Consider the following 15,816-nt stretch of genomic DNA (forward strand, 5'->3'; position numbering starts at 1 on the left):
TAACGCGCCCAATTGTAGTAAAGCTCACGAGTTTCATCATATCCTTTCGATACTGTAGCTTTAACGATAGCGTGGTTGGAATTGGTAGCATTAACGACACTCAATTTAAATTCATCACTCATCCACGATCAAGCTACTGCTTGCGTGCCTCAGTTGAAGTTCATCAATTGTTCTGTGGAACTAGGGGCGATAATTCAACGAAAAATTCTTCGTTGCGTGCCCGAGAGATATCAGTATTCCCTGTATTAGTGATACTGTCCCAGCAAAAATTGCAAAGAACAGCACCAGGAATAGAATTCCTTCTTGCACGTTTCGCGCTTTAAAGGACGCGGTGCAGGAAAAACGGACAAAAATTAATTAAAATTTTATCCGCCTCCGATCCGTGAAGAAGAATTCAGCTTCGGCGATAGCATCACTCGCAGAAGGCACACGAAACATTCAGCGAGCCGGTTGAATGTGGTGGTGAATGATGAATTTTGCAACAACCGTCGCGTTCAGCAGAAAGTTGAGAAGGTCGGATTGGTGCCACGGTAGTTTGAAAAAGTCGAACGATGACGTGACCCGGGAGTGGCTAGATAAATGCGAAAAAGGAATCCAGCAAGACGGGGCACAAAATGGTGCCATGCACATCTCGTCGGACTCCCCCCCACGGGAGCGGCCGACTATCCCCGGGAGTGGTAGTTCGGGAAAACCCGAAAACCAAGCTGGTTATGAAAATTTAAACAGGTTCACTAAGTGTGCCGGTGTCGAATAATAATTTTGCAATTAAGCCACCATTAAGCGCTAATGCTACTGAATTGCCTCGCTTCGTGATAAGAATTTAATTAATGTATGCCAGCAGCAGTAAGGGCAATGACAAGATCAGTAGTTCGATCGAACTACGGCAGATAATGGGAAAAAATGTGCCACGAATTTGGAGCGCATAACAATGAAACTCATCGCTTTAATGTGAAATGTTCGCAAGTCCGAAAACAAAAGTCATGATTGTCCCGGGAACAAAGGGAATGGAAATGTTTTGTGTTAATGTTTGCATAAATTTATACACTTTACGCGTAACTTAAAGCATTATTTTAAGTATAAAAGCACGCGTCTATTTCGTTCCCGCTGCACGGTCCATTACATAGTCGTCTGGCATTTTCTTATGCTCTTTGGCCGGAGCCAATAATTGCTGTTGTTTCGAAATATTTAAAGAGGCACTTTGACTTAAGAATCCTCCGGAACGGCAATAAATGGGCGGAAGAAGGGTCAGGGAATGGCTAAATGCTTAAACCATTACCATTATCATTCCGATTCCGAGCGACCAGTTGCACGGGATCTGCTCATCGCATTCGGAACGGCACAATGGACGAAGGAAGCTCATTTGCGAGTCTGTATTTGCTTTGGGATTAGAGTGATAAACCTTTTATTAAGGGTGAATGTAAACAAACGAAGAGCTTAAGCTGCAATTTGAATAACTATTAATTTTACAATTTCTTCAAGCGGGCTGAAACGTGTGCGGCTACGAGTGGTAAAGGAATACAGAAGCCAGTGAGTTGCTGTCGCTGCTGTTGTCTTTGTCAACTTTAGCCTTTATTGTACTTCTTTAGAGCGTTCAGTCATTCGTGAAATTCATCTTTGACCTATTTGACTTTGGATGTGTTTCATCGGAAGGAAAGGCAGCCTGGAAGGTGGAATTGCTGCTGCTACCAGTAAGCTGTACACATAATTTAGTGGATTGGGGGTGTGATCTTCAGTCGAACAATAACACTCGAATAGAGCTGTTAAGTTTACGATCTGTAGTAAATTAATTGTTGTTTGTTGTGTGGTACAGGAAGACGAAAATAAGCTGCAGGAGCAGCTGTAGGCGTTGTGGTGTAATAATGGTGCCATATATTTGCTATAAACGTTAATTTGCTGCTAGAACGATAAGGTTTATGTAAATTTTTTCCCAGTATATTGCTCGTATAACTTATACGCTTTAGTTAAATCAAATTTTTCATCCAAAAATATCCACTTTCGTCCACAATGGCGTACCGTTTTAGCTTGACTCATTCAGCCCCGCCGGAGCTGCGTTTCATTTAATTAATAATGTTTCCCATTTTAGGAGACTTCACCGCCACGTCTACCCGTAGCAATCCAATTTGTGTGACATCAACCCAAATGGGTTTTCCACCTGGATCGATGAACATCCGCACGAAAAGTGTGGGTGGAGTCCCGGGTAGCATGCCCGGAAGCTACAGAGCCAATGAGTCACAACTGACCAAATTTCCTTCCTGTTTGTGTACCGTACCGGGCCATGGGGCCATGCCGACCGGTCGAGAATCTCACGAACCACATTATTCGATTATATCCAACGGATGCGCATTTCACATTAGCTATGCCGTGTGCCTGCTGGCGCTAGTGTGGTGGATAGTGGCCGCATACTGAGGGCTTTTTGTAGTGGAGCTCTCGACAGCACCGTACCGATGACCGGGAGCGTCATCTAATTGAAGGTGATTTGTTGAGATAGCGTTCCGAGCTTTCGGGCGAGGAAACCCAGCGAAACCCGGTTCATAAAATATTTCTTCTATATTAGAGCAACGTCGGCGTATTTCGCGAGCACTGTGCAATCCGGGTCAGGCAGAAAAGGTATTTTGCTGTGAAACTCGAGTAGCACGGTACTGCTTTGTTGGCTATGTACCCGATGAGTGATAGGATGAAAACAGACACATGAAAGGAAACAAAAAAAAATCATGCCCACGTTTCGTTCACACGTGTGTACATTAAATATTCCTAGAAGCATGATACAGAAAAATCCCATTGTTGTCATCGGGGCAAGCAAAGGTGTCTGAATGTTTCATTATTATATGCTTACACATCCGGCCTGGTTACGTTGCAATGAAAAATAAGCTCAGATGGTTTCCTAATTTAGATAGATGATACTTAATTACTTGCACACGTTTACCTCTGCCCCGTACGATAGACGGGAAAAGCACATGCGTATTGGAGCACCCGGTACGAAGTTGTTTTGATCGACCGAAATGTATGGGTGGACGATGATTTCGTCGAGCTTATCTGATGAGTAATGCTAAATAATTTGCACGGGCGTTCTTTTGTTTCGTCAGATTTGTTTTTGGTGTTGGTAAAAACCGATGTGAAATAGGACCAACGGTTGACCTTGCGCTAAACATCAGGCATCAGCAACGAAAGCCTTTCTGTGATACAACACACAGGCGGTGGTTGTAAAAGATGCTACATAAAATTGTTGCACAGCAAAAGACGCAACAACATGTCTAGTCTGGGTACGAAAGAAGGGATATTTGAAGACACTAAGACACTCAAAATAAGTCCTAAAGGATATTATAAAGTTGTTGCAAAGGTTATCGTCCAGAACTAACTAAAAGAGCCATGTTACGTTAAACTTTTTACGAAGTAATACATTCAAAATATCACTGAAAGGTAAGTAATTGAATGGGTGCTTTGTCTCACTTTGATATCTCGCGCCGAATGTACGAAAAATCGTACAATAAAAGTACCATTTTCCAATAGCACCTATTGAGAGTTGACATTTTCCAGCAGTGATTTATTTCCCTCCACTAGCAAAAGCGCCGAAGGCACATTCACAGCACAGAAGGAAAAAAACCCAAGTTTCAAATAGAATTCTCCGCCGGTAAGGTGAGTTCGGAAAAGCTTTCAGGTGGTGATGAATGTCTTTTGATTGTGAAAGCTTTAAACTTCGACCGATAAGATTAATGGGAATTGGCTGAAGCGCTATAAAAAGGTTTACTTTTTCATGGATAATGAAAAATGTGCTGGTAGTCGAGCGTGCTGCTCGGGAGGGAGGGGGCCACAATGCTTGGGTGTGTTGCTCTAGCGCTCGTACTCTGGCAATAAGAACTCAACTGTCATGAAATCATGTTTAGCTACTATTGTGCAGGGGCAGAAGAAGCAACCGAAAAGAAAAAAAAAACATTTTCATTCACTCCGCCCATACAGTTCGGATGAGAAACTTTTCAACAATAAGCAATAACGCCACTCCGAATGGGGAAGAAACAATAAAAAAAATGTGAGCTTTTTAAATCTGCATTGAACAGTAATTGCGAAAACAAAAGTGATTAAAAGTTCTGCAATTAGTATTTTGTTGGGACTGTTTATCATCTACCATAAACGCCATTTTCTCGTGCCTTGCCCGGTAACACGTGTTGAGCTTAGAGTTGGAAAGTTTAGGGCAGCATTCGTGTCAAACATCTTGTCCGATCGCGGACGGGAAAAAAAGGAATACAAACAAAAGAAATTCAATTTTATGCTACAAACCTTCCCTTTGGTTTTGTACGCAAAAAGTTTGCGTACCCCATGGGAGATTTAAATGGCCAGTTCCGCTAATGGAAGTCTTTCCCAGTCGCGTGGAAAAGGTACCGCAAAAAAAAATCACACTGCCCTGCCCACAGTGCAGAGAGCATCAAGTGCTGAAATGTACGTTTTGCAGCGGGCCAAACAACGGAATGAATCGCGCTAGAATGGAATATGAATTAAGCAAAATATAAACACTCGTAAAACACAAATCGAATTGCGTTGTGGTTTGCGCGCAATTGTACGGCTGGCGCGGAAATGTGCGATGGATGGTGAAAAACTTTGTGATGGCATTTTGACTTATTTCTATCCCTAGCCTGCACTCTGCACGGTGTAGAAGTTCGTTTCGCAAGCGTTTGCTTTCCGTCCCGTCTTATTCACCGGCATCGTGTTTGCGCTAAACGGACGCCGTCATTGCAGGCTTTTATGAAGAGTGGATGGAGAAGAAAGCAAAACCAAAAAACGAAAACCGTTCGTGCAATATTTGCTGCCGGGTTGCTTTATTAAGCTTCGTTGCAAGTGATTGGATAGCAGGCGCGGTTAGTGAATATTGAATAGATTGCATTATTTCGATGCTTGGCCGATGAAGTGCTCGCCGTCTCGTCGGTACTTTGAGATGCAAATTTTAATTGAATCAATTCGGCTGATCGATCGGCAATTTGTACTAACCACATGGGTGACTTGCGCTTGGCTGCGGCGTAGGTTTTGAATAATGCACTCTTTCAAACGACGACGACGAGCGTGCGAAACGGCCAACAACTCCATCGAGTATGCAGTTTTTGCTTAGTTACGATGTTCACGGCCTCCTTAGGACAGAGAATTTTCCCAATTAATTTAAATTGCATCTTGTTCACTTTATGCTGTTTGCAAGACACGTTATGAGTAAATAAAGTAAAGTAAAGCTGTTTGTTGACATAAAAATCGGTGCTGCATGAACAACATCCAGCCAGGGTCTCTGGAATGAATAAAACAGATAGACAAGAATACTGCCGACGTAGCAACACAATCGAAGCATTCAAAAAGAAAGCAGACACCGAATGCACATGAATACAGTTCCGATTGACTGCGATTTATTCAGTCGTTAACAGGCCGTAACCATTCTGGACCGGAACCATACCAGAAAATGTTCTGCCGAGTGAGGGAAAGCTTTCAAAATGGTAGTTCATTTTCCCAAACGATGCAAACTAACATAATGTTCTTTGCATAGATTTGTATGCTTCTTCATGTTTTTTCGCAAAAACGTAGCGCTGCGTTTAGGAAACATAAACAAAAGTATGAAGAAAACTGTTATGCTTCATGACGACAGCAAATAAAAGATATATTTATCAAGAAAAATGTAATCGAACTTGCTACACAAAAAAAAACAAACAAAAATGAATAAAAAGAATCAATAAAAGGCCCAGCAACTGTGCACGGGTAACGTGTGACCTCATCGTTACCGGGTGTTAACTTTATCAACATTGATTGATGTTTGTCACGGAGGCGTGAAAAAAGTCACTTAAATGGAAATTGCTGCTCCAACCATGCGAAAGTGCCGCACCGTGCTTACTAGCGCGGTGCTATTTTCAGCCTTCAGGAGTAAAGCTAAATGTGGATTGTGTGCAGAAGAACGTGTCCGAGAATTGTGGCACAGTTTGTGTTTGAAGTTTTTTTTTTATTCATGTTGGGGTTATTACAACAGTAATGGGCGTTGTAAAAAAAATGAATTCGTTTTTCGGGATATGTAACGAGGCAGAGAATTAGTATTTGCTGATTAAAGACCTTACTTATCTTCGTAGATTAATGTGTTTATTATTCAATGTTTAATTAGTAATAGTCAAATTAGTTATATTTATTAACTAATTGAAATTTAATAGAAAGTTGATTTTCAATAGTTGGCTTTTGATCATATTGAGTTAAGATACCAACTTTTTAAAATATACTCTAAACTCATCCTATCCAAACCCTAGTTCAACGAGAGACTAATCGAAATAGTAACTGCCTTTAGGCTTTTCCACTACATGACGAGATGGTATAGGTCTGTAATTTTAAAACCTAGTCAAGTTTGAATATTGTTAAAATAATTGGACCACATTGACACATTTTGAATCACGTTCAATCGTTAGAAAAGAGCTCTCAACAATTCAAAGATGATAAAATGGTAACAAAACACAATTTATCAAATCAATCAGTTTAGGAAATCGAAAAGTTGTTGGTAACCTTTTGGCACATTTTGTTTTGAGAAGAATGCTTTTGATCTTGAAATCTGTAGGGTTTTCACCGGGGTCACACTAATCATTCGGCATGAATTATTTCTATAATGTATCACGATCATTGTTGCTTCTCAAGTGAACTTATGTCGTTCCACATTAAAACCACTCTATGTTAGTTTTCATACTATGGCAATATACTTATCATGGCTTCAGTATTTCGGTTTCTGTGTCAGTTTCAAACTCAACTTTAACCGAACTAACTGAACTGCACTTTTTATAACTGTTTGTCAAGCGAACCTCAGTAGCGGAAGGAATACTTGAAGTTGAATACTCGAAAACAAGTACCTTCTGTTTGAAACTATTTCAGCTTGCACAAATGCGGAAAAACATTCTCATGCTTGTTCCTCTTCTGCTGCAACCATAATGGTATGAGGAAAGTATGAATATAGAAAAAAACCATCTCCAGAATAGCCAGACAGTTCCATCCGTTTTTACAATTCCCGTACTGTAAACATTAAACGGAAATGTACGCCGTGTTTGATGTATATCGTGTTTCGTTTTGTATGGCGAGAGGAATGTTTTTGTTATGTTGTATCGGTCAGCACGGCAGCCCGTTGAAAGTGGTACACATTCCGAATCGTTTTCATGTTATAGCGGTTCGGTTCGGTTGGTAGATACGTAGGTGAGTAGATGGGAAAAGCGAAACGATTATCGAGCATTGACAAGCAAAAACTGTAGAAAAAAAAATGAGTTAATCCGATTACTGCAGTATAAATCACGTTCATTCCAGCTAAAGGTACTCCACGAATAACTTCATGAAGCGCTTTTATCCTCGAATTTTGCCTCGGTAAAGACTTTGTGTGATAATACTCGAACAAGTTAGTTCCTTTAAAAGGACGCTTTTTAAATGGGAATTTTATGAGTGGTAGTTGCTAGGCTGTTTTCAACAATTTAAAATACAAGCCTGTCTTATTCCCACAAATTATGGAGTGTGTCTATATTTCATTATTTAATGATCATTGACGGGGCCGTTTGTTATTCTCTGGTTTATGTTTCTTTTTTCCATCACTGCAATTTGTGAACGGAAACTTCTTGTTGTTTTTGAATGAACTATTCGAAACAATCTCATCCACAGCACAGAAAAAAGATATAGTTTAAAGCTTAATTAGTTTGCCCGCAAGGAAGTGAGGCCATGTATTATTTCTATATCAGCCTCATCCGCTTGAACTATTCTTGTGCCTGGAAACAGGAAAGCATGCAGGTATCCTTATCCCCGGCTCATCTCAGCCACCCTTGAAAGCTTCAAACACTTGGCAGAAGTTTCTTATCAAACTAGCCCCTCCTAAACGAGGGCTGCCAACGTCAGCCCTATTTGTTATCTTAATTAGTGTGATATTTATCTAGTCTACACAACTTCAAGCTTCAGGATTTTCTTGTTTTTTTCGCTCCGTTGTCCATAGTTGTGTATGGGGGTTCGGTTGGAATATTTCCTTGTTTCTTTGTAGCCCACTCCACTTGATCGCATGAAGGGCCGATGAATTGAAGAGTATTTCAGTGACACTCTTGAATGCATTCCTCGTACGAAGGGGGGTGAAGAATAAAAAAGAGGATCGCCTTTTTGCCTTTTGCCCTTTTTGTGGTCTGTTTTCCGTTTCTTGCCGAACGAACGGAAGCGAGAAATTTCAGGAGATGGTACGCTGCCATCTAACATTCCACTCTCCACGCTGCTGATGATTATCTCGACACGTTGCAAGGGCCAAGCGAGTGGCTGTGCTCCTATCGGAGGATGGAGGTCCACTTATTTGCGTCACTCGTTCCTGGTAGCCTCGTTGTAAAAAGACAAGGGGCCCGCGTTGTTTTGCTACAGTCGTTGTTTTTTTTTTGCGAAACCCCTGGTATGCCATCGCCGGCACAAATCGCTACGGCTGCGAACGGATAGGAAAGTTAAAAGTATCACAAATCTGCCGAAGCAGGGCAGCGGTTGGCTTGTTGGTGGTTGGATGTAAATAAGCACTTTTTATCGCTAGCTGCAAAACTTTCAGCATCGGGTTTCGGCATTCGGATGGTATGAGAATTACGAACGCTTTGGGAGAAAGTTTATGGAACGCTTTGCCACGCTGCCAGGAATGTGTGTTGGCATGGTTTTCGCGCAGGCACAATTTCCCTTCTGCCACTGTTAGTTAAAATTCTTATTACTCTAAACGAATGGACAAAGCTGCTGGGAACGAGCTACTACCGCTACTAGTGCAGTGTTTATTCTGAACATTTTTGTATAACAAAAAAAAATTGAATATGCAAAGTACGATTGTCTTTTTGAGCTGAACCGCCGAGATGCGAGCCTTTTTGTAAATGTTTAACATTTGTGAATAAATTTCACAGCAGTTTATTTCAATTCTGCTTTGTTCTGAAGATTGCGCCCGTCGTAAATGATATTTGGCGAATTGTTTGTGCTACTGTGAACATGATATTTTGATACGTTTAAAACCGACGATAGCGCAGGATGTACGAGCTTTTGCTGTGCTGTGTTGGGCTCTTCCAGAGAACGGTTTTGTGCAACGTTTGATTTAATTAAAAGATTACACAACGAGCCCACATACGGTGCATGGAATGTATATGATTGAGCTAAGATAAAAGAATTTCAATTAAAAACGGTTGATGATCGATGTTGTAAAAGTATTTACGCTTGCTGCTAGGGGCGGGTAAGGCACGTAGCTCACATGGTAATAATCCTCTTAATTTCAATCTTTTATTGTAACAAAACCGTAGTAAAATTACTAAAATTCAACCACGAACAATGCTAATTAGACCACTTTTTTTTTTATATTCCGTTTCCCACTGAAAACCTAATCTGTCGAAGATCTTTGTGTAATGTGTGGGTTCTATGGCACACGGCGGTAGTTTGGAATAAATTGATCATAATCAAACCGGTAACATTTGGTTTCGTTTTCGCAGAACGACACGTCCGATACAGTGTAAGTGTGTGAAGTATTTCGAACAGCAGCTGTCAACGATAGTGCCAAAAGCAGAAGGAAACGCTACCTCGGAAATTAATTATCAAACAATTAATTCCACATTCTCGACTATCTTTTCCCGCCCCGGAAAGGGATAAAGCAGCTAGAGACATTCAAACGAACACATTTCATTGGTGGCTTTTACGCCCGAGCGCCGTGCGCCGCATCTTGTTTCGCTATTCAAAGATTACTTCTGCTTCTGGTGAAATGAGGAAGTTTTTAATCACATCAAGATGTTGAATTTAACCGAATATCCGCCTTTTCGTCTGTTTTTGGCTGGATGGCTAGAATGATTGAAGCGATGCTGGGTGGATGGCTGAGACGGAGGTAACGTTGCGTAATTTCCTGGCGTATCAACCAACAACCAACACTGGGAAAAGGTTTCTTCCGTGGGTTGTTGGTGTTTAGAAAAGAGGTTTTTTTCTCTTTTGTGAAAAAAAAAACATTGGTTCAATGTAAATGTTACGCTTGATTTACGGCGCTTAAAAATATTGAACCTTATCGGCACAAATTTTGGTGGCAACTGTTTCACTTTGTTTCTCCTTCGTTGTTCCTACAAAAAAGAAAAAAACGCTACCTAGCAAGTGTTTGTGTTTTTCAGTACCATTTTTAAGCTCACAAAAGAAGTTTCATTCAATCCGATCTTTACTCTGTTATAAGGCTAAACGAACACCATTAATCCGGCTTTAAAAAAATCGAACAAAGTTCACCAAAGCAAAGCAGATTATGTTCGCTCTCTCGCGGAGTAGTCAGGCGTCGCAGTTTCGCAACTTTGGGAAAAGTTTGCAATTTTCTCATTTTTTAATCGGTTTTACTCTTTGGACTGTAACGTGAATCAAACTAAGTATCGATTTAAAGCTTTTTTTTTAAACAGTCAAACCAGCACAAGCATTTCGTGGCAGCTTTTTTGGGCTTTTACAAACCTCTGGCCTGGCTTTGAAGCGTGTCCTTGGACCTGACCACGTTGCGCACCAGGAGGGAAGAATGTATAATTTTGGACGCATGAAAATAAAGTTTTTGTCAGACAATGTCTTTTTTCTTTGTGATACTCTACTAGTTTTTCTGAACCAAAGAAAACAAACGAACGGTTTGTGTCAAAATGAAGAGATGTGAGATCTGCTGCTGGAGGATTTTAAGGATCTAATTAATTTTTGTTTGTTTTACTTTCATTCTTTTAGAGGAAAATGAGAAAAGTGTCATGAAATCAGATGCCATAGAACCGTGGCAAAATTAACCCTGCATAATTAAGCGAAGTTGTCTTTTTTTCGGAGAACTGGTACAGATTTTGGCGTTTTCTTTTTCGTTGCTGCATCGTTTCCAGTCGAAAAGCGTAGACAGCAGCAAGAAAGCGGAATCTAAGGCGGACCTTTTTCAATTGTGTCCAGCAAGCTTTGAATGAATTATATGTATTATGGCATTCATAATCCTTTGATTTTCAAACATCTTCGTCTAACCATTTTGGATATCATTCCAAGTGGGTGGTATTTCCGCAATGAGGAGGAGCTTTTATGAATAGTAATTTGATGTGAAAGAACCACCACAGTATAAAAGTGGTTATGGCTTTTAGAAAAAAAAATTTAACATTTCCTTCAAGTTGCTGAGAACTTTTTTAATGCGTCACATTTTTTTTCCTACATTGCTTATCTACCTTTCCAAGTGAATTGAAAACATCTACCGTACACTGGAGGATGGATGCTTAATGCTATGGAAAGTAAAGCATTCAGTTGAAAGCTCGATTGCGTGATCAATTTTCCACTCAACTTGAGCAATTGTGCAGCACATCACCCGAGCGACCGAGCGAAGGTGAAGAAAATCGGTTGTCACCTTGAGCAGACACCGAAATGCATCCAAACACGTCTCCAAAGAGCGAAGCAATCGGAAAATGTGTTTCAACGACAAAGTCAAAATGCATCACCGCTCATTCTCAAGCAAGCAAAAAAAAAAGAAAAAAAGGGTATGCCGAAACACGTTCGCTCGAACGTACTCAGCAACTCTGATGCACTTTGAAAGGAAAAAAAGCACTGGATGAACGGCTATCGGAATATCCATCCACAGTATTTCTGATCCATGGTGCTGAACGTGCTGTGAAACAGGGGAATGACATTTGAGGCGTGTCGTCACATCACACGTCCGTTTGAACATCATAAAGATGGATGCATGCGCGTGTTAACAAAAAAAAGAGTGGCAAAAGTGGATCGATTCCTTCCCGAATAAAAGACAGCTCAACTAACATGCTACATGACAAGCGAACGATGAGGTCGGTTCGATTGACATTGATGAATTCCACGAAGCCAAAAATAGGACGTCGAGTGAGAAGCTCTTGGGAGCTGCAGTAATTTCGCGTACAGCTTGAAAAGCTTGAACATATTTTGCTTGGTTTTAGTCTACTTTCTAACGATTTGCTTAAAAGTGCTATAAGTGTTGGAAGGTTTTGGAAAGCATAATCATGATCGACATACCCTCAACAGTTGAGGCCAAATTCATCATGAAGAAAAAGCTTAAAACCCCGCAGGATCATGATTAAAAGTGCTTAAAAAAAGGCCATGATGAAAGCACACCCGACAGGAATACTAATGCGTTTGATGCGATTGATGTTGCATGGTAGCTCGTTTTCGTTCCAAAAAAAAAAAAGGTATACCACGTTCCAACCATTGACTAGCAGGGTTCGCAAGACGCAGACTGTCACTGGAACGAACCAACGGAATTTGGCCGGCGCAAGAAGGTTTGCCTTTCGCTTTTTGACTGCAATCGGTATCGCTGTGCTGGTCGTGGTTCAGCTTGATACGATGATGATAGGAAATCAATCGCAAGAAAAAGTAGCTGTCCACACTTGCGGGTATTTATCGCGCGTACGCTGAAACTCATCATGCGGAGAGCGAAGTGCACCGGGATGGAGTGTTGGCTTTTTTTCGTCGTTGTTGTTTGGGTACCAAGCACACGGTAGTTCCCGGGCTGACATCTGAACAGCTGCCAGGAAGTTTGCCAGCGTTTTTTGGACACTTGTGTGAGCGTATGGGTGTGGTTAGCAAAAAAAACACTTCCATGCCTGATTTCGTTTCATTGCACGTGAGTGCGTTTCTAAGGGTGCAACCGAGTGTGACAGCTTCATCTAGGAGATACCGGGCACATGAGTTTAATAAAGGACCAGCGAGTGTTCTTTTTTGCATGCTTTTAATGAAAGTAAATTCTTTTCTTCTTGAAAGCCTTCTGAGAAGATTTATACGATGTTTTTGTGAAAATTTGTTCAATATAGGTAGTCCCTGGGAGGAATACGAGGATTCGAAGAAAAGGGATTTTTGAAATTTTACAGCTAAGTTATTATGAAGCAAAAAAATAAAGCTAATAAAAGTTTAAAGAGGCTGATAATGCTCTTTAACTTAACTTGATTTTATATCAAGTTTGTTTTCCAGAAATCATTATTAATGATCGCTTTTTGTTGGCATTATTATAAAATTATAAATTCTTTAAAGATACTTTAAGGACCAATCCAGATCTTGACGTACGTTATGCGCATAGATATCACTAAACTTTCCCGATCTAATCGCTTTGCCGTATGTTCAGCTTAATCAACGCACAAAACAGCTCATTGGCAGTGGTCTTGTAGATCACTACACCAACACGATTATTCACCACAAAAGAGAGGATTTGTATAGGAGGACGTGCTATTAATAGCAACTGCTATTTCAAATCCTACTCTGGCCTCGATAAGATAGCCTGGGGAAGTGGTCGAAAATGATTCCAAATCCTACTCTGGCCTCGATACGGGCATTATGCTGTTACAAGTGACAACGATAGCTATCTACCATACATTCGTCATTCGCGCCATTCAGTCACCAGATAAGTTATGTCTTCATTTTAACTCGGAATGGATTATCTTTTTGTGCTGTGTGGCATCTTACTGGCGTGGCACATAAAAGTGGGGCACAATTTACCTACCTAATGGGATCTTCTCGGTTGGTGGTTGTGCGTTCGCCAGCACGGGCCTCTGCACGTGGCTGAACGCCAGCATCACCAGCAGCATAACGGTTGCTAATGGATGCATAATGGTTGGTTTCGATCTTCGCACTACTCCAGACGATGGGACATTATTAGACCGCCAACCACTGGATGTGCTGTTGGCGCTTATGCTAGTGATTAATTCCATAATTATCGCCCGTTATGCTTTCGACTTTCCCGGCTGATTGCGGTTGCACCGGCACATATATATATATATATTTACACTCTTGTACACAGAACGAAACACACCAATACACAAACACACGCGCACACAACGGTAGGCGGTTGCTAGGATTGCTTGTTTTACTTTACAACTTTACTTCGCTCGAGCAAAGTAAACAGATCAACAGGACACTAGTTTCACCTCTCACCACTACGGGTAACGCTTTTGTGGAAAGTAAATTGCAGCAATCACAACACAATGGAAGGGAGAGTACACCCTTCTGAACATAAAGCGGGGCGAATACACGTGGGTGGAACGGCCCACGGCATGGAGCAGCGCATTTAAATGTGGTGATTTCACGTTGTATGATTTTGCTTCCGCCTGCACAACACAACCGGGACACGCAGCTACAATACAGCTTAAAACACGGACACTAACATGGGGCGTTTAGCGATTAGCAGCTTCTAATTCCGGCTTTATCTGTTTTGAATGGCTGTTAAGATTGGGTGCCTTTTTGTCGGCAGCATTGTGCTTAGTTGCTGGAAAAGGATGGAAAAATACGTTTCTTTTAGCCCCATGTCAAGCTTAGACTTGGAAAGAAGGTAAAGAAAGTGATTTTTTCAAATATTTAATAATGCTTTTAGTATTTATTTTTTGTTTTCAACAGTTCAACCGAAAGCTTACAGTACTTCCTAATTTAATCGCGCACCTAAAGGAGATTTAAAACAAACAACTTCACTAAAATTGCCAAATGACACTGTGACATCGGTTGTCGCACTGTTTTGAAGTAAAAATTGAAATCGTAAAATTCTATTATTTTATCACTCGTACTGTTTAAACGGGGGGTCGCTGCTCACCCGCACGCACCCATAAATTACATCGCCTGCCGTAATAAATCGTTACCGCCATGACATATTGATTTGAATAAACCAGCACGGTGCGGAAACACGGTGCGGAACCGGGTGCAGGCAGGCCCTGGCTGACGGCTGGCTTAGCAGCGATGACTTTCGAGTGCTCACGCCTACGCACCATGACCCCCGAGTGGTGCCGAACCATTGCCGAAAACGCCGGAAAAGCCTTTTTTGTCGCTCAACCGTAAAGCTGCTTTACGATTCCGATGCTCACTTCCGAACTCGTCACGCGGGTTGTGTTTTTCGTACGCCTGCCGTGGGTGCCGTGGCGTTGCCATGCCTTGTGTTTTGTCTTCGGTGGCACTTTCGGAGTTTTGGAGGCGAGAAAATCGATCGAATTTTCACTTTCGAAACACTTCTGTCAACGGTTTACAGAGACTTTTTCACCTTATCACCACACACTTGCACATCGATTGGGGATTGATTTATGTTGTGTTGCTGTTATTTTTTTTGTTGTTTTGGGCTGTATGTTTCTTAACATTTCTAGCAGCGCACCGCACCGTACACGATGACAATGATAAATGCTTTTGTTCAATGTTAAATCACAACTTCCATCTGTGGGATGTTATGAAATTATTCCACCTTGTTAAACCTGCGCAAGATATGATGTAGACTGTCGTAGTGTTTGTTGTATAAATTCAATTAACCCGCGCACAAATCTCTGGGGAAATCCGGCGGAACGTTTTTTTCTTTCTCCGCAAATCAAAACCACATCCCAAGGTCGCAAAACATCACCGGGCAGGCAGCAGCACCTATTAACACGAGCAGGTGAAAAAGTTTAGCCCAAACCACTAGCCCAATTTAGTTGCTCAACTTTTGGGGGTTGCTGAAACTTTTGCGCCATGTTTTCGCCACCGTTTTTTTTTTGTTTTGGTTGTGGGCCAGAGATGCTTCACTACCTTTTTCCGTATTACCCACCGGGGACATTGATAAATGCTGGACGAAGAGATGAGCAAAACCACAGGAAAAACACAATCACACACAAGTATATCCTTGGAGGCTTGGAGCCGTGCTGACACCACGGCCAGTAGGCAAGCGCAGGTTGCTTTTGCCCGCTGGCCGCAAGCAGGGGCAGTAGTGATTTATTGCCTTTTCACGTACAATTTTCAAATGCTTTCAGCCTGATTTAGACGTATTCGCTTGGGCGGGGGCAAGCAGGCAGCTGAAGTTTGACGAGCAGCCACGCCGCTTCCTGTTGACACTTTGCGGTTTGCATGAAAAATGAACGGCAAACT

General features: G+C 41.5%; 1 protein-coding gene across 2 annotated transcripts in view; it reads right to left on the bottom strand.

The window, feature by feature from the left end:
• LOC128305866 (glutamate receptor 1-like) overlaps positions 1-13,821 on the bottom strand; it is a 55,370-nt gene extending 41,549 nt beyond the window's left edge. For both annotated transcript variants that reach the window (XM_053043492.1, XM_053043491.1), the window contains exon 1: positions 13,448-13,821. In XM_053043492.1, coding sequence (XP_052899452.1) covers positions 13,448-13,655 — 208 coding nt within the window. In that variant the 5' untranslated portion in view covers positions 13,656-13,821. The remainder of the gene's footprint in view (positions 1-13,447) is intronic.
• Positions 13,822-15,816: the final 1,995 nt, after the last annotated feature.

Source organism: Anopheles moucheti, chromosome 3 (assembly GCF_943734755.1).
Source record: "Anopheles moucheti chromosome 3, idAnoMoucSN_F20_07, whole genome shotgun sequence".
Classification (NCBI taxonomy): Eukaryota; Metazoa; Arthropoda; class Insecta; order Diptera; family Culicidae; genus Anopheles; species Anopheles moucheti.